This window comes from Trachurus japonicus, chromosome 18 (assembly GCF_045865225.1).
Source record: "Trachurus japonicus isolate A0001 chromosome 18, Traja_1.0".
NCBI lineage: Eukaryota > Metazoa > Chordata > Actinopteri > Carangiformes > Carangidae > Trachurus > Trachurus japonicus.
In genome coordinates this window covers 22,267,099-22,289,786 of record NC_140924.1, presented here as the reverse complement: position 1 = coordinate 22,289,786, position 22,688 = coordinate 22,267,099, and the positions used below count along the sequence as shown (strand labels likewise).

The window sequence follows — 22,688 nt, the reverse complement described above, 5'->3', positions numbered from 1 at the left end:
GAGAGAGGCTGAAACCCCCGTCACACACACAGGATCCTTACGTTACACACACACAGCAGCGACTGAGTGCTGAGCCCCCCTCCTGTGTGTCCTGTGTCTGGGGGGAGGTAGTCCTTGATGTGCTGGAGGACCAATCTCTCAAAGCACTTAATGATTACCGGAGTGAGGGCCACAGGGAGGTAATCATTTAGGCTGGTGGTGGGAGACTTCTTTGGTACTGGGATGATTGTGGTGGATTTCAGACAGGGCGGGATGACTGCCTGGGCCAAGGAGAGGTTGAAGATTCTGGTGAAGATGAGGGTGAGCTCTGAGCACCTTACCCGGAACTCCATCTGGGCTGGCAGCCTTCTTGGGGTTCACTGCCAGGAGCACCCGTCTGACTTCATGCTTGCTAACAGTGAGTGTGGGGGTACAGGAACTGGGTGAGGGTGGGGGAAGGCAAATGAAATTTGCAGCATCAGTAATACTTTTGCAATGGCTAATTATTCTGATTCAGATTATTTTTTATTAGTCCCAGAAGTGCAATTCACTTCTATGGTCAACCTGTCCAAAGCAACAGAAATACAATATGGCAAAAGAGATAAATGATACAACAGTTAACTACAGTCAAGCATAATCACATCAGAAACAACCACAAACAGAGCGGGATGCAAAATTATTCACAGATCATACTGTAGTAAGTTAACAGTTCACAATAATGCACGGCAAAATAATTTACAGTTTATTCTGCAGTTGTGCGTCGCAGCCTTTTGGCAAACTGATTAAATGATTAAAGAATTACGTAGTGGTTTGTTTTCCGCACTGCATTCAGGTTAGCAGGCATGATTACAAATTCACTGTCCAGTACATTATCAGGGTAGGATAATATTCTGTCTGCTTTCTGGACCTCCTGTGTTCTCCAAAGAGAGCAGAGATCACTAAGCTGGACTCCAGTAATTTTAGAGCACACTCTGTTCATGTCATTTTATGAAAACATGTTATGCAATGGTTAGGTTTGACAATGGCCTTGATGAGGTTATTGTATCATTAAAATATTTCATTGGGGATCATTGATGTAAGGGTTTTGCAAATACATGCTCATTTTACTATTTTTGCATTTCTTTTGGCTTTGTTTTAATCCATATGAGAACTCTGTATTTAACTTTATTTCATAACATTAATTCAATCTTTTAACATTCTTAAAGGAGGAATATATGGGCATATTTACTAAGCTAGAGTAAAGAAAGAGAATATCACCATTTTTTATTACAAGAATGTGACAGGAGGACTGTGGGTTAAGAAAATGCTGTGATTTAGTGTTCTTGATCCCTAAGGGGTAAAGACATTTCTGAAAACTGGACTGGTCACATTATTGGTTTGTCTTCCTTTCCAGTATATAAAGGCTTTGACAGGTGCTGACTGTCGACCATAGATGAGAAGATGAGAAGTGTGCAGTGTTACAAATGTGGAAACAAATTCTGTCACACATCTGGACACTCAAAATCACTGAAAATGTCTGGACAAAAAGAAAAAAAGGGACTCATGACTTTTGGTTCTATATCTTTTAATTTCAAGTAAGTACACTTTAAAATATATACACAGGAATGCAATGTAGGTGTGACTGCTATTGCTGTAATCATTTAATTAAAAAAAACAAAAAAACATCATACTTAAAACATCATCATTTTCAAAATGCAATTCCATTGTATATAGTTGTGTCATGATTACATATTGTTCATAATGATGTTCATTATTTGAATTATCAACGTTTGTTGTAATTTCTTTGTGGAATAGGATTATATTTTTATGTTTTATGTCTGTTGTGTTTTGTGGAGTTGTATTAGAATTATGTTGTGACCAACTTACTGTATATAAATGCCAATAAACAATAACAACAGATTTATACTTGGCACAGGTCACCAGGTAATCAACCTCAACCTCATGCAATCGCATTCAAACTTAGAGACAATTTAGACCTGCCAATCAACCTAATATGCAAATATCTGGACTGTGGGAAGAAGCCAGACTACCCAGAGAAAAGATTTTGTAGCATGACTTGAGGTCTTTGTTCAAAGAAATTTTAGCCTTTTCAAAGCATGTGAACAGTTTCACATATTACTGTTTATGGTGGTTAAAGACAGCCTGTTTGTTCTGTGCAACTCCTAGTACTTGCTAAGGTAGTGTGCATAGTTCAATTTGTGTATTCTTTTAAAGCAGAAGTAAGCAATATTTTTGTGTTAACAAAACTTAAATAGTTATATCTTCTGACAGCAATCACTTACATAGAGTGTTTGGTCTGAAACACGGGTCTGTCAGTCCCTCTGCTCTGCTCTGAGCCGAGGAGAAAACCTTTCTTGTATCCTACAATTTTTATCCAATGAGGAGAGAGAACGGCATGCAGGGCTGTGTGTGCAGCCAAGGGATGCGCCTGAATGTGGTGACGTAGGGACGAGGACTGTTATGGTGCGTTCAAGGCAGCCCGTAACTCATGTTTTTCCGACCTGTGAAGTCGTACCAGTTCGATCTGGTACGAGTTCACGGGTCGGAAGTTACGAGTGGCCGTTATAGTGACTTTCACAGGTAAAACAGGTCGGAAAAACACGAGTGGGTTGCCTGGAACGCTACAAAGTCGTAAGTTGTGACTTGAAGCTGTAATTTACGGTTTCAAAAGCCTGCCTGGAACGCAGCATTACCCAAAACGACCAGATCGCTTACTTCTGCTTTAATTAAACCTGGAAAAACTAACTGATGTGATACCAGAAACAGAACATACAATATTGGATGTATTTGTTATTTGTCTCAAACCAACTTCACAAGCAAAATGATGCACTGATCTACTAAAGGTTTGCTTGACCATTTCTATGTCTGTAAACAATGATGACGTATGTTGTGGGCGAGGCTTCACTGGTGGCAGAAAGTGACAGCTGATCTGGTGTCAAAAGTGGAAAGCCGGCATCAAGAGCGATCAAATCAGAGGTAGATGGATCATACAGAGGCCTTCTCTGATTATTTTAATGCTTTGTCAACAGAAAACAGGTTATCATACCTGAGTAGGCTAAGTTAACGATTAGCAACGGAGTGTGTTGTGTGTTCCGGACCGACGTACTGCCTAGACAGCGACAGGGACACAAAACACTGCTGTATAAGACGTGGGCGATCATCAACAAGTCCACCAACTATATACTGACAGCAAACTGTTACTTGTATGGCTGTATATTATAACAGTTTATTTAATGGATCCATGTCTATTATTTCTGTATAGCAGTCAGACCGTTCTTAGGCTATGTATCACAGACCGTTGCTAGGGACACCGCTCTTGGCCAGGCTTACTCATGACCCGAGTGTGTGTATGAATGAATGAATGTCAAAATAAATGAATAAGAGGGTGAACGTGTGTTAACGTTTACACTGAATGAAACAGTAAATGTTTAATAAAAATCCCTAGACAATGCACGCAATTATCTATACATATATTTTATACACTGACCCGAATATAAGAGTATTTTTTCCGTCGAAAAAAGTTGGAAAGGACGGGTCGTCTTATATTCGGGCAGGGCCGTCCCTGACCAAAATGGGGCCCTAAGCGAAACATTTTTGTCGGGCCCTCCTATAATCGATTATAATGCAAACTACAACCACTAATACTGGCAGTTTAGCAGTTCTATACTTATACTAATATTAATTTAAAAAAACTATTGCTATTGCTATCTATTATTACTATTATTGTCATTATTATCATCATTATTATTATTATTATATAAGCTACAACTACAATCCTAATAAAACATACTAATTCAGCACCAAAGAGACTGATATTTCAAAATGTAGCTACATTCAAATTTAGTTCCTTCTGTCAACCAAAGTATCAAATACACTCATTTCTATCAATATTTATCTCTAATATCTCCTCCAAAGCTGCCTGTCATAGATTAAATTCACCAACAGATCCTTATGTGGAGATAACCTAGATTATAAAGTTTAGCCGAAAATACGACCAACAACTGATAAATTTACCACTGCCTTTCAACAGAGGTGAATGCATATGCAGACAAAGGTGTTAACATGACATTTAATAAATGGTAAGGGCCGCCGGAAAATGACTTTCATCTCCAGACCACAGTCCACATCTACTGAAGGCTAGCAGCATCTCTCCTCCTACCTGCAGCAGCAGCAGCTGTGCTGAGCATGGAGGTTTAGTGCTTGCTTATGCCACAAAGTTTTACATTTTCACTAGAGCTGGCATTAACGGCGCCGTTAATACGGCCCAGCAGCACTAACTTCAACAAATGCCCACCTTCGAGAGAAGCACGAGTTTCCTCTTGTTTTGCTTTCCCCCCCCCTCTTGCTTGCGCCTGAGTCGTAGGTTCTTTTCGAAGCCGTGATCACGTCTTCACCTGCAGCTGCTTGACAAGTGCCTGCAGCGCATCTGACCAGTAATTGGTCAGATTGACGCGTGATGGCGCGTGCGGTGTCAGATTACAAAAAAAAAGTCTCTTCTCCCTCTTCTCCTGCCTCGCGCTGACAGCTGATCTAGTAGCGCGCACCACGGCTGTGCATATGTGCATCCTTTGTGCAAAACTGGGCCCCTATTGGATCGCGGGGCCCTACGCACTGTGCGTGATCTGCGTGTAGGCAGGGGCGGCCCTGTATTCGGGGTCTAGATATTTATGTAGCCTACCTGTGCAAATCAGCGGGTGACACCAAACAACGTCTGCCCAAGCAAGTCAGAGCTTTTATTTCTCTCACACTCACACACCAGTGACCTAGAGATGCAGTCACATCTGAGGGGACGCGCGTGTGTTGCCGCTTCTCCACTACACAGTTACAGCTTGGCTCTACTCGACTGTTTAGGTCCTAGTTTAAATCACAGTTGAGTTCTTTACAATTCCTCCGCAGCAGTCATTGTCTCACCCCAATTTCCACCGGGTCCGTCAGAGCGGTGGTCACCGCTGATCGCTCCCTCTCTAATCAGCATTTCACCGGTCTCGCTGCGGCACGACTCTCTTTTTTCTCTCCTTTCGTCAGCTCCAAACTCACTGTTCTGCACCGCGATTACGAACCACAGCGTGGTTTTCAACACAGCTGTCATTTATAACTCATGTGTCATAGTCTCGGAAAAGCATTACACCGTTTATATTTTAGTACACGTTCACATCCCTAATGAATATAATCTAGATTGATGGGTTTTTTTTGTTGTTGTTTTTTTTTACATTAAATTCACCCTCTAATGTGGGCTCATTATCACAGATTAGGGTCGTGCTGCAGCCATGCAACTGCGCTGCTTTTTAAAATTGAGCTGTATGTCAGGATGTGTATTTGTTGCTTACTTACGGTATTTTTCTGCCACCAGTATGCGTGCGCAAGTCTGGCAACGTCACTGTGACGTCGACGCCGAAGTGGTCTATAAAAACGTGCGCAAACTTGATGTCACCCGCAAAAAAATGTGCAAGCTGATCTACTAATCGGGTGCACTGAGGATTGCGTCTCTCAAGTGGGCAAAATGAATGAATATGCAAATATGGGGGTTTTGGCTAGAACGTGCAAAATATTGGGAGGAGTAGATGCAGATAGATGGGGACGGCTCTCCATTCCGACACACCTCCACTCCGACACCCCGCTGTTCCGAAATACCCCCACTTCGAAACACAGCTGTTCCGACTGAGAGACGTCACCTCTGTCTTCACCCTGTCTTTGATCCCTCTGGTCAGTGTGGCCTGAGTGTCCCATGAGCTCTCTATTAATCCATAGGATCAAATTTCATGCGGCCATCCAGCTCTCTGTCCACACTCTCCATGGCATAAACGATTACCACGCACAAAACCCCCATTTAAATACTGCAGTTTGTGTGTGCTGTTATTTAGCCGGTTACTCTTAGTAGATCACCTGTTTTTCATGCGCTAACCAAACACACAAAATTTTACTAGGAGCACGCAATTTAGCGCCCCTTATCTGGGATCTTAGTAGATCAGGCCCTATGTGTTTGTGATTAACACAAGCAAAAGAGATTCAATTGCAGAAATCAGGCCCCTTGATGTCTCTCCTTTTTTGGGTTAAGAAAAACAACAAGAAAACACAAGTCCATCCAGATGCAAGCATTGTTCTATACCAGTCTACTAACATGAAAAACCAAAGGTGCTCGTAGCATTATGCAAAGAACAAACAAAAAATCACAAAGAAGTTGAAAGGATAGAAATAAAATTTTTCACATGTTTTAGCTATGTGGTATGGACTGACTCATACTAATAAGACGTAAAAATGATCAAACTTTATGTTGTAGATGAGGCACAATTGAAAATCGACTTCATGGACATGATTTAAATGTGTAATTCATTGATGTGTTTGATTGACAGGATGGATGTCAGTCGTGTACTAATAGGTTTCCTGATGGTAACAGGTAAGACGGGTCAAACTATTCAAACAAAATGAGATAAAATCTTTTTGGATACATAGATCATATCCACACTCAAATTCCTCTGTTAACTAATATTAATTATTAATGACACAAATATTTGTGACCCGATCCATCAAAATGAGTCACAGTGACCCAAATTTCAAAGTTGAGATTTTGGTATCAATGGAAAGATTAGAAAATAAGCTTTAAAATGATACCCTAGTCAGAGTCATACATTTGATGGTTTTCGAGATGTGGCCATTTGAATTACGATCTCCTACTCTCTTATTCTGTTCTAAAACCTGAGAAAATAGCAGTTAAAGTTTTTGCCAGTGACTCTGCATCTGTTCCTGTACCACGTGATTACACACAACCTATACGGCCCCTTGTTGTCATAGAGGTAGCATTCAATGACCCTCGGAAAGCAGAGAATCTCACAATTCAGATGCTTTTTACAGCTCGTTTCTATCATAAACGGTTCAGAAGTTGTCATGTTTTGTTGACATTTTGTAAAACATGTGCAAGCGTGTACGTTCGGGTTAGCATCGATGCTACGTTCGGTTTAGCATTGATGCTACGCTCTGTTAGCATCGATGCTACGCTCTGTTAGCGTCGATGCTACTCGGTTTAGCATCTGTTTCTGTACCCATCCCTGCTCGCCATAGAGGCGACATTCAATGACCGTCGGAAAGCGGAGAATCCCGCGATTCAGATGCAGTTTACAGCTCGTCTCTATCATGAACGGTTCAGAAGACATTTCATGTTTTGCACCGAAGCAACACTCATTTTCAGAGGGTTTAAGTTGCAGGTCAACTTTAATCATCATTTACGTGCCTTTTCTCAATTATCTGGACTGTGAAACTTTGGGAGATTGTTTTTGAATGTCATTGCTTTGAAATTAGGGTAAAAATTTTTTTTTGATTTTCTATGGGTTTTCCATGTTATCAGCTGATTATCTAAAAATAGAACGTTGCGACTTCCGACTCATTTTGATGGAACGGGTCACATTTTATGTAAACAAAAACTTAAAATGAATTCAATTTAGTGAAAAGCTGGAAATAATACATTGACATTCTCCTAATGACTACTTGGCTTCTAGCAACTACTGCAAGCACAACAACGACAACATCTCCTACGACAACAAAGGTTGCAACAACAACCACAGCAACTCTAGATTTGACAACTGCTGCAACAACTGCTTCAACAGCATCTACTACTGCATCAACACCAACTACAACACCAACAACAACTCAATCTACACCAACAAGTACTTCAACCACTGCTTCAACAACATCTACTACTGCATCAACACCAACTACAACACCAACAACAACTCCATCCAAACCAACAACTACTTCAACCACTGCTTCAACAACATCCACACCAACAACTACTTCAACCACTGCTTTGACTACAACTCCATCTACACCAACAAGTACTTCAACCACTGCATCAACAACATCTACTACTGCATCAACACCAACTACAACACCAACAACAACTCCATCCACACCAACAACTACTTCAACCACTGCTTCAACAATATCTACTACTGCATCAACACCAACTACACCACCAACAACAACTCCATCCACACCAACAAGTACTTCAACCACTGCTTCAACAACATCTACTACTACATCAACACCAACTACAACACCAACAACAACTCCATCCACACCAATGACTACTTCAACCACTGCTTCGACTACAACTCCATCCACACCAACAACTACTTCAACCACTGCTTCAACGTCTACTACTGCATCAACACCTACTACAACACCAACAACAACTCCATCCACACCCACAACTACTTCAACCACTGCTTCAACAACGTCTACTACTGCATCAACACCAACTACAACACCAACAACAACTCCATCCACACCCACAACTACTTCAACCACTGCTTCAACAACGTCTACTACTGCATCAACACCTACTACAACACCAACAACAACTCCATCCACACCCACAACTACTTCAACCACAGCTTCGACTACAACTCCATCCACACCAACAACTACTTCAAGCACTGCTTCGACTACTACTCCATCTACACCAACAAGTACTTCAACCACTGCTTCAACAACATCTACTACTGCATCAACACCAACTACAACACCAACAACAACTCCATCCACACCAACAACTACTTCAACCACTGCTTCAACAACGCCTACTACTGCATCAACACCAACTACAACACCAACTACAACTCCATCAACACCAACAACTACTTCAACCACTGCTTCAACAACATCTACTACTGCATCAACACCAACTACAACACCAACAACAACTCCATCCACACCAACAACTACTTCAACCACTGCTTCAACAACATCTACTCCTGCATCAACACCAACTACAACACCAACAACAACTCCATCCACACCAACAACTACTTCAACCACTGCTTCAACAACATCTACTACTGCATCAACACCAACTACAACACCAACCACAACTCCATCTACACCAACAACTCCTTCAACCACAGCATCGACTACAACTCCATCCACACCAACAACTACGTCAACCACTGCTTCGACTACAACTCCATCCACACCAACAACTACTTCAACCACTGCTTCGACTACAACTCCATCCACACCAACAACTACTTCAACCACTGCTTCAACAACATCAACCACTGCTTCAACAACTCCATCCACACCAACAACTACTTCAACCACTGCTTCGACTACTGCATCAACACCAACTACAACACCAACAACAACTCCATCCACACCAACAACTACTTCAACCACACCAACAAGTACTTCAACCACTGCTTCAACAACATCTACTACTGCATCAACACCAACTACAACACCAACAACAACTCCATCCACACCAACAACTACTTCGACTACTACTCCATCTACACCAACAAGTACGACAACCACTGCTTCAACAACATCTACTACTGCATCAACAACAACTACAACACCAAATACAACTCCATCAACACCAACAACTACTTCAACCACTGCTTCGACTACTACTCCATCTACACCAACAAGTACTTCAACCACTGCTTCAACAACATCTACTACTGCATCAACACCAACTACAACACCAACAACAACTCCATCTACACCAACAAGTACTTCAACCACTGCTTCAACAACATCTACTACTGCATCAACACCAACTACAACACCAACAACAACTCCATCCACACCAACAAGTACTTCAACCACTGCTTCAACAACATCCACACCAACAACAACTCCATCCACACCAACAAGTACTTCAACCACTGCTTCAACAACATCTACTACTGCATCAACACCAACTACAACACCAACAACAACTCCATCCACACCAACAACTACTTCAACCACTGCTTCAACAACATCTACTACTGCATCAACACCAACAACTACTTCAACCACTGCTTCGACTACAACTCCATCCACACCAACAACTACTTCAACCACTGCTTCAACAACATCTACCACTGCATCAACACCAACTACAACACCGACAACAACTCCATCCACACCAACTACTTCAACCACTGCTTCGACTACAACTCCATCCACACCAACAAGTACTTCAACCACTGCTTCAACAACGTCTACTACTGCATCAACACCTACTACAACACCAACAACAACTCCATCCACACCAACAACTACTTCAACCACTGCTTCAACAACATCTACTACTGCATCAACACCAACTACAACACCAACTACAACTCCATCCACACCAACAACTACTTCAACCACTGCTTCAACAACGTCTACTACTGCATCAACACCTACTACAACACCAACAACAACTCCATCCACACCAACAACTACTTCAACCACTGCTTCGACTACAACTCCATCCACACCAACAACTACTTCAACCACTGCTTCGACTACTACTCCATCTTCACCAACAAGTACTTCAACCACTGCTTCAACAACATCTACTACTGCATCAACACCAACTACAACACCAACAACAACTCCATCCACACCAACAACTACTTCAACCACTGCTTCAACAACGCCTACTACTGCATCAACACCAACTACAACACCAACTACAACTCCATCAACACCAACAACTACTTCAACCACTGCTTCAACAACGTCTACTACTGCATCAACACCTACTACAACACCAACAACAACTCCATCCACACCAACAACTACTTCAACCACTGCTTCGACTACAACTCCATCCACACCAACAACTACTTCAACCACTGCTTCGACTACTACTCCATCTACACCAACAAGTACTTCAACCACTGCTTCAACAACATCTACTACTGCATCAACACCAACTACAACACCAACAACAACTCCATCCACACCAACAACTACTTCAACCACTGCTTCAACAACGCCTACTACTGCATCAACACCAACTACAACACCAACTACAACTCCATCAACACCAACAACTACTTCAACCACTGCTTCAACAACATCTACTACTGCATCAACACCAACTACAACACCAACAACAACTCCATCCACACCAACAACTACTTCAACCACTGCTTCAACAACATCTACTACTGCATCAACACCAACTACAACACCAACCACAACTCCATCTACACCAACAACTCCTTCAACCACAGCATCGACTACAACTCCATCCACATCAACAACTACGTCAACCACTGCTTCGACTACAACTCCATCCACACCAACAACTACTTCAACCACTGCTTCAACAACATCCACACCAACAACTCCTTCAACCACAGCTTCGACTACAACTCCATCCACACCAACAACTACGTCAACCACTGCTTCGACTACAACTCCATCCACACCAACAACTACTTCAACCACTGCTTCAACAACATCCACACCAACAACTCCTTCAACCACAGCATCGACTACAACTCCATCCACACCAACAAGTACTTCAACCACTGCTTCAACAACATCTACGACTGCATCAACACCTACTACAACACCAACAACTCCATCCACACCAACAACTACTTTAACCACTGCTTCAACGTCTACTACTGCATCAACACCTACTACAACACCAACAACAACTCCATCCACACAAACATCTACTTCAACCACTGCTTCGACTACAACTCCATCCACACCAACAACTACTTCAACCACTGCTTCGACTACTACGCCATCTACACCAACAAGTACTTCAACCACTGCTTCAACAACATCTACTACTGCATCAACACCAACTACAACACCAAAAACAACTCCATCCACACCAACAACTACTTCAACCACTGCTTCGACTACTACTCCATCTACACCAACAAGTACGACAACCACTGCTTCAACAACATCTACTACTGCATCAACAACAACTACAACACCAAATACAACTCCATCAACACCAACAACTACTTCAACCACTGCTTCAACAACATCTACTACTGCATCAACACCAACAACAACTCCATCCACACCAACAGCGACTTCAACCACTGCTTCGACTACAACTCCATCCACGCCAACAACTACTTCAACCACTGCTTCGACTACTACTCCATCTTCACCAACAACTACTTCAACCACTGCTTCAACAACATCTACTACTGCATCAACACCAACTACAACACCAACAACAACTCCATCCACACCAACAACTACTTCAACCACTGCTTCGACTACTACTCCATCTACACCAACAAGTACTTCAACCACTGCTTCAACAACATCTACTACTGCATCAACACCAACTACAACACCAACAACAACTCCATCTACACCAACAACTACTTCAACCACTGCTTCAACAACATCTACTACTGCATCAACACCAACTACAACACCAACAACAACTCCATCCACACCAACAAGTACTTCAACCACTGCTTCAACAACATCTACTACTGCATCAACACCAACTACAACACCAACAACAACTCCATCCACACCAACAAGTACTTCAACCACTGCTTCAACAACGTTTACTACTGCATCAACACCAACTACAACACCAACCACAACTCCATCTACACCAACAACTCCTTCAACCACAGCATCGACTACAACTCCATCCACACCAACAACTACGTCAACCACTGCTTCGACTACAACTCCATCCACACCAACAACTACTTCAACCACTGCTTCAACAACATCCACACCAACAACTCCTTCAACCACAGCATCGACTACAACTCCATCCACACCAACAACTACGTCAACCACTGCATCGACTACAACTCCATCCACACCAACAACTACGTCAACCACTGCTTCGACTACAACTCCATCCACACCAACAAGTACTTCAACCACTGCTTCAACAACGTCTACTACTGCATCAACACCTACTACAACACCAACAACAACTCCATCCACACCAACAACTACTTCAACCACTGCTTCGACTACTACTCCATCTACACCAACAAGTACGACAACCACTGCTTCAACAACATCTACTACTGCATCAACACCAACTACAACACCAAATACAACTCCATCAACACCAACAACTACTTCAACAACATCTACTACTGCATCAACACCAACAACTCCATCCACACCAACAGCGACTTCAACCACTGCTTCGACTACAACTCCATCCACGCCAACAACTACTTCAACCACTGCTTCGACTACTACTCCATCTTCACCAACAACTACTTCAACCACTGCTTCAACAACATCTACTACTGCATCAACACCAACTACAACACCAACAACAACTCCATCCACACCAACAACTACTTCAACCACTGCTTCGACTACTACTCCATCTACACCAACAAGTACTTCAACCACTGCTTCAACAACATCTACTACTGCATCAACACCAACTATAACACCAACAACAACTCCATCTACACCAACAACTACTTCAACCACTGCTTCAACAACATCTACTACTGCATCAACACCAACTACAACACCAACAACAACTCCATCCACACCAACAAGTACTTCAACCACTGCTTCAACAACATCTACTACTGCATCAACACCAACTACAACACCAACAACTCCATCCACACCAACAAGTACTTCAACCACTGCTTCAACAACGTTTACTACTGCATCAACACCAACTACAACACCAACCACAACTCCATCTACACCAACAACTCCTTCAACCACAGCATCGACTACAACTCCATCCACACCAACAACTACGTCAACCACTGCTTCGACTACAACTCCATCCACACCAACAACTACTTCAACCACTGCTTCAACAACATCCACACCAACAACTCCTTCAACCACAGCATCGACTACAACTCCATCCACACCAACAACTACGTCAACCACTGCATCGACTACAACTCCATCCACACCAACAACTACGTCAACCACTGCTTCGACTACAACTCCATCCACACCAACAAGTACTTCAACCACTGCTTCAACAACGTCTACTACTGCATCAACACCTACTACAACACCAACAACAACTCCATCCACACCAACAACTACTTCAACCACTGCTTCGACTACTACTCCATCTACACCAACAAGTACTTCAACCACTGCTTCAACAACATCTACTACTGCATCAACACCAACTACAACACCAACAACAACTCCATCTACACCAACAAGTACTTCAACCACTGCTTCAACAACATCTACTACTGCATCAACACCAACTACAACACCAACAACAACTCCATCTACACCAACAACTACTTCAACCACTGCTTCAACAACATCTACTACTGCATCAACACCTACTACAACACCAACAACAACTCCATCCACACAAACAACTACTTCAACCACTGCTTCAACAACGTCTACTACTGCATCAACACCAACAACAACTCCATCCACACAAACAACTACTTCAAACACTGCTTCGACTACAACTCCATCCACACCAACAACTACTTCAAGCACTGCTTCGACTACTACTCCATCTACACCAACAAGTACTTCAACCACTGCTTCAACAACATCTACTACTGCATCAACACCAACTACAACACCAACAACAACTCCATCCACACCAACAACTACTTCAACCACTGCTTCGACTACTACTCCATCTACACCAACAACTACTTCAACCACTTCTTCAACAACATCTACTACTGCATCAACACCAACTACAACACCAACATCAACTCCATCTACACCAACAACTACTTCAACCACTGCTTCAATAATATCTACTACTGCATCAACACCAACTACAACACCAACAACAACTCCATCTACACCAACAACTACTTCAACCACTGCTTCAACAACATCTACTACTGCATCAACACCAACTACAACACCAACAACAACTCCATCCACACCAACAAGTACTTCAACCACTGCTTCAACAACGTTTACTACTGCATCAACACCAACTACAACACCAACCACAACTCAATCTACACCAACAACTCCTTCAACCACAGCATCGACTACAACTCCATCCACACCAACAACTACGTCAACCACTGCTTCGACTACAACTCCATCCACACCAACAACTACTTCAACCACTGCTTCAACAACATCCACACCAACAACTCCTTCAACCACAGCATCGACTACAACTCCATCCACACCAACAAGTACGTCAACCACTGCTTCGACTACAACTCCATCCACACCAACAAGTACTTCAACCACTGCTTCAACAACATCTACTACTGCATCAACACCAACTACACCACCAACAACAACTCCATCTACACCAACAACTACTTCAACCACTGCTTCAACAACGTCTACTACTGCATCAACACCTACTACAACACCAACAACAACTCCATCCACACCAACAACTACTTCAACCACTGCTTCGACTACTACTCCATCTACACCAACAAGTACTTCAACCACTGCTTCAACAACATCTACTACTGCATCAACACCAACTACAACACCAACAACAACTCCATCTACACCAACAACTACTTCAACCACTGCTTCAACAACATCTACTACTGCATCAACACCAACTACAACACCAACAACAACTCCATCCACACCAACAAGTACTTCAACCACTGCTTCAACAACATCTACTACTGCATCAACACCAACTACAACACCAACAACAACTCCATCCACACCAACAAGTACTTCAACCACTGCTTCAACAACGTTTACTACTGCATCAACACCAACTACAACACCAACCACAACTCCATCTACACCAACAACTCCTTCAACCACAGCATCGACTACAACTCCATCCACACCAACAACTACTTCAACCACTGCTTCAACAACATCCACACCAACAACTCCTTCAACCACAGCATCGACTACAACTCCATCCACACCAACAACTACGTCAACCACTGCATCGACTACAACTCCATCCACACCAACAACTACTTCAACCACTGCTTCAACAAGTACTTCAACCACTGCTTCAACAACGTCTACTACTGCATCAACACCTACTACAACACCAACAACAACTCCATCCACACCAACAACTACTTCAACCACTGCTTCGACTACTACTCCATCTACACCAACAAGTACTTCAACCACTGCTTCAACAACATCTACTACTGCATCAACACCAACTACAACACCAACAACAACTCCATCTACACCAACAAGTACTTCAACCACTGCTTCAACAACATCTACTACTGCATCAACACCTACTACAACACCAACAACAACTACATCCACACAAACAACTACTTCAACCACTGCATCAACAACGTCTACTACTGCATCAACACCAACAACAACTCCATCCACACCAACAACTACTTCAAACACTGCTTCGACTACAACTCCATCCACACCAACAACTACTTCAAGCACTGCTTCGACTACTACTCCATCTACACCAACAACTACTTCAACCACTTCTTCAACAACATCTACTACTGCATCAACACCAACAACAACTCCATCCACACCAACAACTACTTCAACCACTGCTTCGGCTACAACTCCATTCACACCAACAACTACTTCAACCACTGCTTCAACAACTTCTACTACTGCATCAACACCTACTACAACACCAACAACAACTCCAACTACACCAACAACAACTTCAACCACTGCTTCAACAACATCTACTACTGCATCAACACCAACTACAACACCAAAAACAACTCCATCCACACCAACAACTCCTTCAACCACAGCATCGACTACAACTCCATCCACACCAACAACTACTTCAACCACTGCTTCAAAAACATCTACTACTGCATCAACACCAACTACAACACCAACCACAACTCCATCCACACCAACAACTACTTCAACCACTGCTTCAACAACGTCTACTACTGCATCAACACCTACTACAACACCAACAACAACTCCATCCACACCAACAACTACTTCAAACACTGCTTCAACAACGTCTACTACTGCATCAACACCTACTACAACACCAACAACAACTCCATCCACACCAACAACTACTTCAACCACTGCTTCGACTTCTACTCCATCCACACCAACAACTACTTCAACCCCTGCTTCGACTACAACTCCATCCACACCAACAACTACTTCAACCACTGCTTCAACAACGTCTACTACTGCATCAACACCTACTACAACACCAACAACAACTCCATCCACACCAACAACTACTTCAACCACTGCTTCGACTACAACCCCATCCACACCAACAACTACTTCAACCACTGCTTCGACTACTACTGCATCTACGCCAACAAGTACTTCAACCACTGCTTCGACTACTACTCCATCTACACCAACAAGTACTTCAACCACTGCTTCAACAACATCTACTACTGCATCAACACCAACTACAACACCAACCACAACTCCATCCACACCAACAACTCCTTCAACCACTGCTTCAAAAACATCTACTACTGCATCAACACCAACTACAACACCAACCACAACTCCATCCACACCAACAACTCCTTCAACCACAGCATCGACTACAACTCCATCCACACCAACAACTACTTCAACCACTGCTTCAAAAACATCTACTACTGCATCAACACCAACTACAACACCAACCACAACTCCATCCACACCAACAACTATTTCAACCACTGCTTCAACAACATCTACTACTGCATCAACACCAACTACAACACCAACCACAACTCCATCCACACCAACAAGTACTTCAACCACTGCTTCGACTACTACTGCATCTACGCCAACAAGTACTTCAACCACTGCTTCGACTACTACTCCATCTACACCAACAAGTACTTCAACCACTGCTTCAACATCTACTACTGCATCAACACCAACTACAACACCAACCACAACTCCATCCACACCAACAACTCCTTCAACCACTGCTTCGACTACAACTCCATCCACACCAACAACTACTTCAACCACAACTCCATCCACACCAACAACTCCTTCAACCACAGCATCGACTACAACTCCATCCACACCAACAACTACTTCAACCACTGCTTCAAAAACATCTACTACTGCATCAACACCAACTACAACACCAACCACAACTCCATCCACACCAACAACTACTTCAACCACTGCTTCAACAACATCTACTACTGCATCAACACCAACTACAACACCAACCACAACTCCATCCACACCAACAACTCCTTCAACCACAGCATCGACTACAACTCCATCCACACCAACAACTACTTCAACCACTGCTTCAACAACAACTACAACTCCATCTACACCAACAAGTACTTCAACCACTGCTTCAACAACATCTACTACTGCATCCACACCAACAACTACTTCAACCACTGCTTCGACTACAACTCCATCTACACCAACAAGTACTTCAACCACTGCATCAACACCAACTACAACACCAACAACAACTCCATCCACACCAACAAGTACTTCAACCACTGCTTTGAATACTACTCCATCCACACCAACAACTACTTCAACCACTGCTTCAACAACATCTACTACTGCATCAAAACCAACTTCAAAACCAACCACAACTCCATCCACACCAACAACTCCTTCAACCACTGCTTCAACAACATCCACACCAACAACTACTTCAACCACAACTCCATCCACACCAACAACTACTTCAACCACTGCTTTGACTACAACTCCATCTACACCAACAAGTACTTCAACCACTGCTTTGAATACTACTCCATCCACACCAACAACTACTTCAACCACTGCTTCAACAACATCTACTACTGCATCAAAACCAACTTCAAAACCAACCACAACTCCATCCACACCAACAACTACTTCAACCACTGCTTCGACTACAACTCCATCCACACCAACAACTACTTCAACCACTGCTTCAACAACGTCTACTACTGCATCAACACCTACTACAACACCAACAACTCCATCCACACCAACAACTACTTCAACCACTGCTTCGACTACAACCCCATCCACACCAACAACTACTTCAACCACTGCTTCGACTACTACTCCATCCACACCAACAACTACTTCAACCACTGCTTCAACATCTACTACTGCATCAACACCAACTACAACACCAACCACAACTCCATCCACACCAACAACTACTTCAACCACTGCTTCGACTACAACTCCATCCACACCAACAACTACTTCAACCACTGCTTCGACTACAACTCCATCCACACCAACAACTACTTCAACCACTGCTTCAACAACATCTACTACTGCATCAACACCAACTACAACACCAACCACAACTCCATCCACACCAACAACTACTTCAACCACTGCTTCAACAACAACTCCATCCACACCAACAACTACTTCAACAACAACTCCATCCACACCAACAACTACTTCAACCACTGCTTCGACTACAACTCCATCCACACCAACAACTACTTCAACCACTGCTTCGACTACAACTCCATCCACACCAACAACTACTTCAACCACTGCATCAACACCAACTACAACACCAACAACAACTCCATCCACACCAACAACTACTTCAACCACTGCTTCGACTACAACTCCATCCACACCAACAACTACTTCAACCACTGCTTCGACTACTACTGCATCTACGCCAACAAGTACTTCAACCACTGCTTCGACTACAACTCCATCTACACCAACAAGTACTTCAACCACTGCTTCAACAACATCTACTACTGCATCAACACCAACTACAACACCAACCACAACTCCATCCACACCAACAACTCCTTCAACCACAGCATCGACTACAACTCCATCCACACCAACAACTACTTCAACCACTGCTTCAACAACATCTACTACTGCATCAACACCAACTACTTCAACCACTGCTTCGACTACAACTCCATCCACACCAACAACTACTTCAACCACTGCTTCAACAACATCTACTACTGCATCAACACCAACTACAACACCAACCACAACTCCATCCACACCAACAAGTACTTCAACCACTGCTTCGACTACTACTGCATCTACGCCAACAAGTACTTCAACCACTGCTTCGACTACTTCAACCACTGCTTCGACTACAACTCCATCCACACCAACAAGTACTTCAACCACTGCTTCAAAAACATCTACTACTGCATCAACACCAACTACAACACCAACCACAACTCCATCCACACCAACAACTCCTTCAACCACTGCTTCGACTACAACTCCATCCACACCAACAACTACTTCAACCACTGCTTCAAAAACATCTACTACTGCATCAACACCAACTACAACACCAACCACAACTCCATCCACACCAACAACTCCTTCAACCACTGCTTCAAAAACATCTACTACTGCATCAACACCAACTACAACACCAACCACAACTCCATCCACACCAACAACTCCTTCAACCACAGCATCGACTACAACTCCATCCACACCAACAACTACTTCAACCACTGCTTCAAAAACATCTACTACTGCATCAACACCAACTACAACACCAACCACAACTCCATCCACACCAACAACTACTTCAACCACTGCTTCAACAACATCTACTACTGCATCAACACCAACTACAACACCAACCACAACTCCATCCACACCAACAACTCCTTCAACCACAGCATCGACTACAACTCCATCCACACCAACAACTACTTCAACCACTGCTTTGACTACAACTCCATCTACACCAACAAGTACTTCAACCACTGCTTCAACAACATCTACTACTGCATCCACACCAACTACAACACCAACAACAACTCCATCTACACCAACAAGTACTTCAACCACTGCTTCAACAACATCTACTACTGCATCAACACCAAATACAACACCAACAACAACTCCATCCACACCAACAAGTACTTCAACCACTGCTTTGAATACTACTCCATCCACACCAACAACTACTTCAACCACTGCTTCGACTACAACTCCATCCACACCAACAACTACTTCAACCACTGCTTCAACAACATCCACACCAACAACTACTTCAACCACTGCTTTGACTACAACTCCATCTACACCAACAAGTACTTCAACCACTGCTTTGAATACTACTCCATCCACACCAACAACTACTTCAACCACTGCTTCAACAACATCTACTACTGCATCAAAACCAACTTCAAAACCAACCACAACTCCATCCACACCAACAACTCCTTCAACCACTGCTTCGACTACAACTCCATCCACACCAACAACTACTTCAACCCCTGCTTCGACTACAACTCCATCCACACCAACAACTACTTCAACCACTGCTTCAACAACGTCTACTACTGCATCAACACCTACTACAACACCAACAACAGCTCCATCCACACCAACAACTACTTCAACCACTGCTTCGACTACAACCCCATCCACACCAACAACTACTTCAACCACTGCTTCGACTACTACTGCATCTACGCCAACAAGTACTTCAACCACTGCTTCGACTACTACTCCATCTACACCAACAAGTACTTCAACCACTGCTTCAACATCTACTACTGCATCAACACCAACTACAACACCAACCACAACTCCATCCACACCAACAACTCCTTCAACCACAGCATCGACTACAACTCCATCCACACCAACAACTACTTCAACCACTGCTTCAAAAACATCTACTACTGCATCAACACCAACTACAACACCAACCACAACTCCATCCACACCAACAACTATTTCAACCACTGCTTCAACAACATCTACTACTGCATCAACACCAACTACAACACCAACCACAACTCCATCCACACCAACAAGTACTTCAACCACTGCTTCGACTACTACTGCATCTACGCCAACAAGTACTTCAACCACTGCTTCGACTACTACTCCATCTACACCAACAAGTACTTCAACCACTGCTTCAACATCTACTACTGCATCAACACCAACTACAACACCAACCACAACTCCATCCACACCAAGAACTCCTTCAACCACTGCTTCAAAAACATCTACTACTGCATCAACACCAACCACAACACCAACCACAACTCCATCCACACCAACAACTCCTTCAACCACTGCTTCAAAAACATCTACTACTGCATCAACACCAACTACAACACCAACCACAACTCCATCCACACCAACAACTCCTTCAACCACAGCATCGACTACAACTCCATCCACACCAACAACTACTTCAACCACTGCTTCAACAACATCCACACCAACAACTACTTCAACCACTGCTTTGACTACAACTCCATCTACACCAACAAGTACTTCAACCACTGCTTCAACAACATCTACTACTGCATCCACACCAACTACAACACCAACAACAACTCCATCTACACCAACAAGTACTTCAACCACTGCTTCAACAACATCTACTACTGCATCAACACCAAATACAACACCAACAACAACTCCATCCACACCAACAAGTACTTCAACCACTGCTTTGAATACTACTCCATCCACACCAACAACTACTTCAACCACTGCTTCAACAACATCTACTACTGCATCAAAACCAACTTCAAAACCAACCACAACTCCATCCACACCAACAACTCCTTCAACCACTGCTTCGACTACAACTCCATCCACACCAACAACTACTTCAACCACTGCTTCAACAACATCCACACCAACAACTACTTCAACCACTGCTTTGACTACAACTCCATCTACACCAACAAGTACTTCAACCACTGCTTTGAATACTACTCCATCCACACCAACAACTACTTCAACCACTGCTTCAACAACATCTACTACTGCATCAAAACCAACTTCAAAACCAACCACAACTCCATCCACACCAACAACTCCTTCAACCACTGCTTCGACTACAACTCCATCCACACCAACAACTACTTCAACCCCTGCTTCGACTACAACTCCATCCACACCAACAACTACTTCAACCACTGCTTCGACTACTACTCCATCTACACCAACAAGTACTTCAACCACTGCTTCAACAACATCTACTACTGCATCAACACCAACTACAACACCAACAACAACTCCATCTACACCAACAACTACTTCAACCACTGCTTCAA

General features: G+C 43.1%; 1 protein-coding gene across 1 annotated transcript in view; it reads left to right on the top strand.

The window, feature by feature from the left end:
* Window positions 1–222: 222 nt before the first annotated feature.
* The window catches only part of LOC146969341 (uncharacterized), a 37,952-nt gene continuing 15,486 nt past the window's right edge, over window positions 223–22,688 (top strand). The window contains exons 1-5 of the mRNA XM_085759387.1: window positions 223–422; window positions 7,975–9,045; window positions 9,241–9,748; window positions 20,219–21,515; window positions 21,780–21,928. Of these exons, the coding sequence (XP_085615513.1) occupies window positions 223–422; window positions 7,975–9,045; window positions 9,241–9,748; window positions 20,219–21,515; window positions 21,780–21,928 (3,225 nt within the window). The remainder of the gene's footprint in view (window positions 423–7,974; window positions 9,046–9,240; window positions 9,749–20,218; window positions 21,516–21,779; window positions 21,929–22,688) is intronic.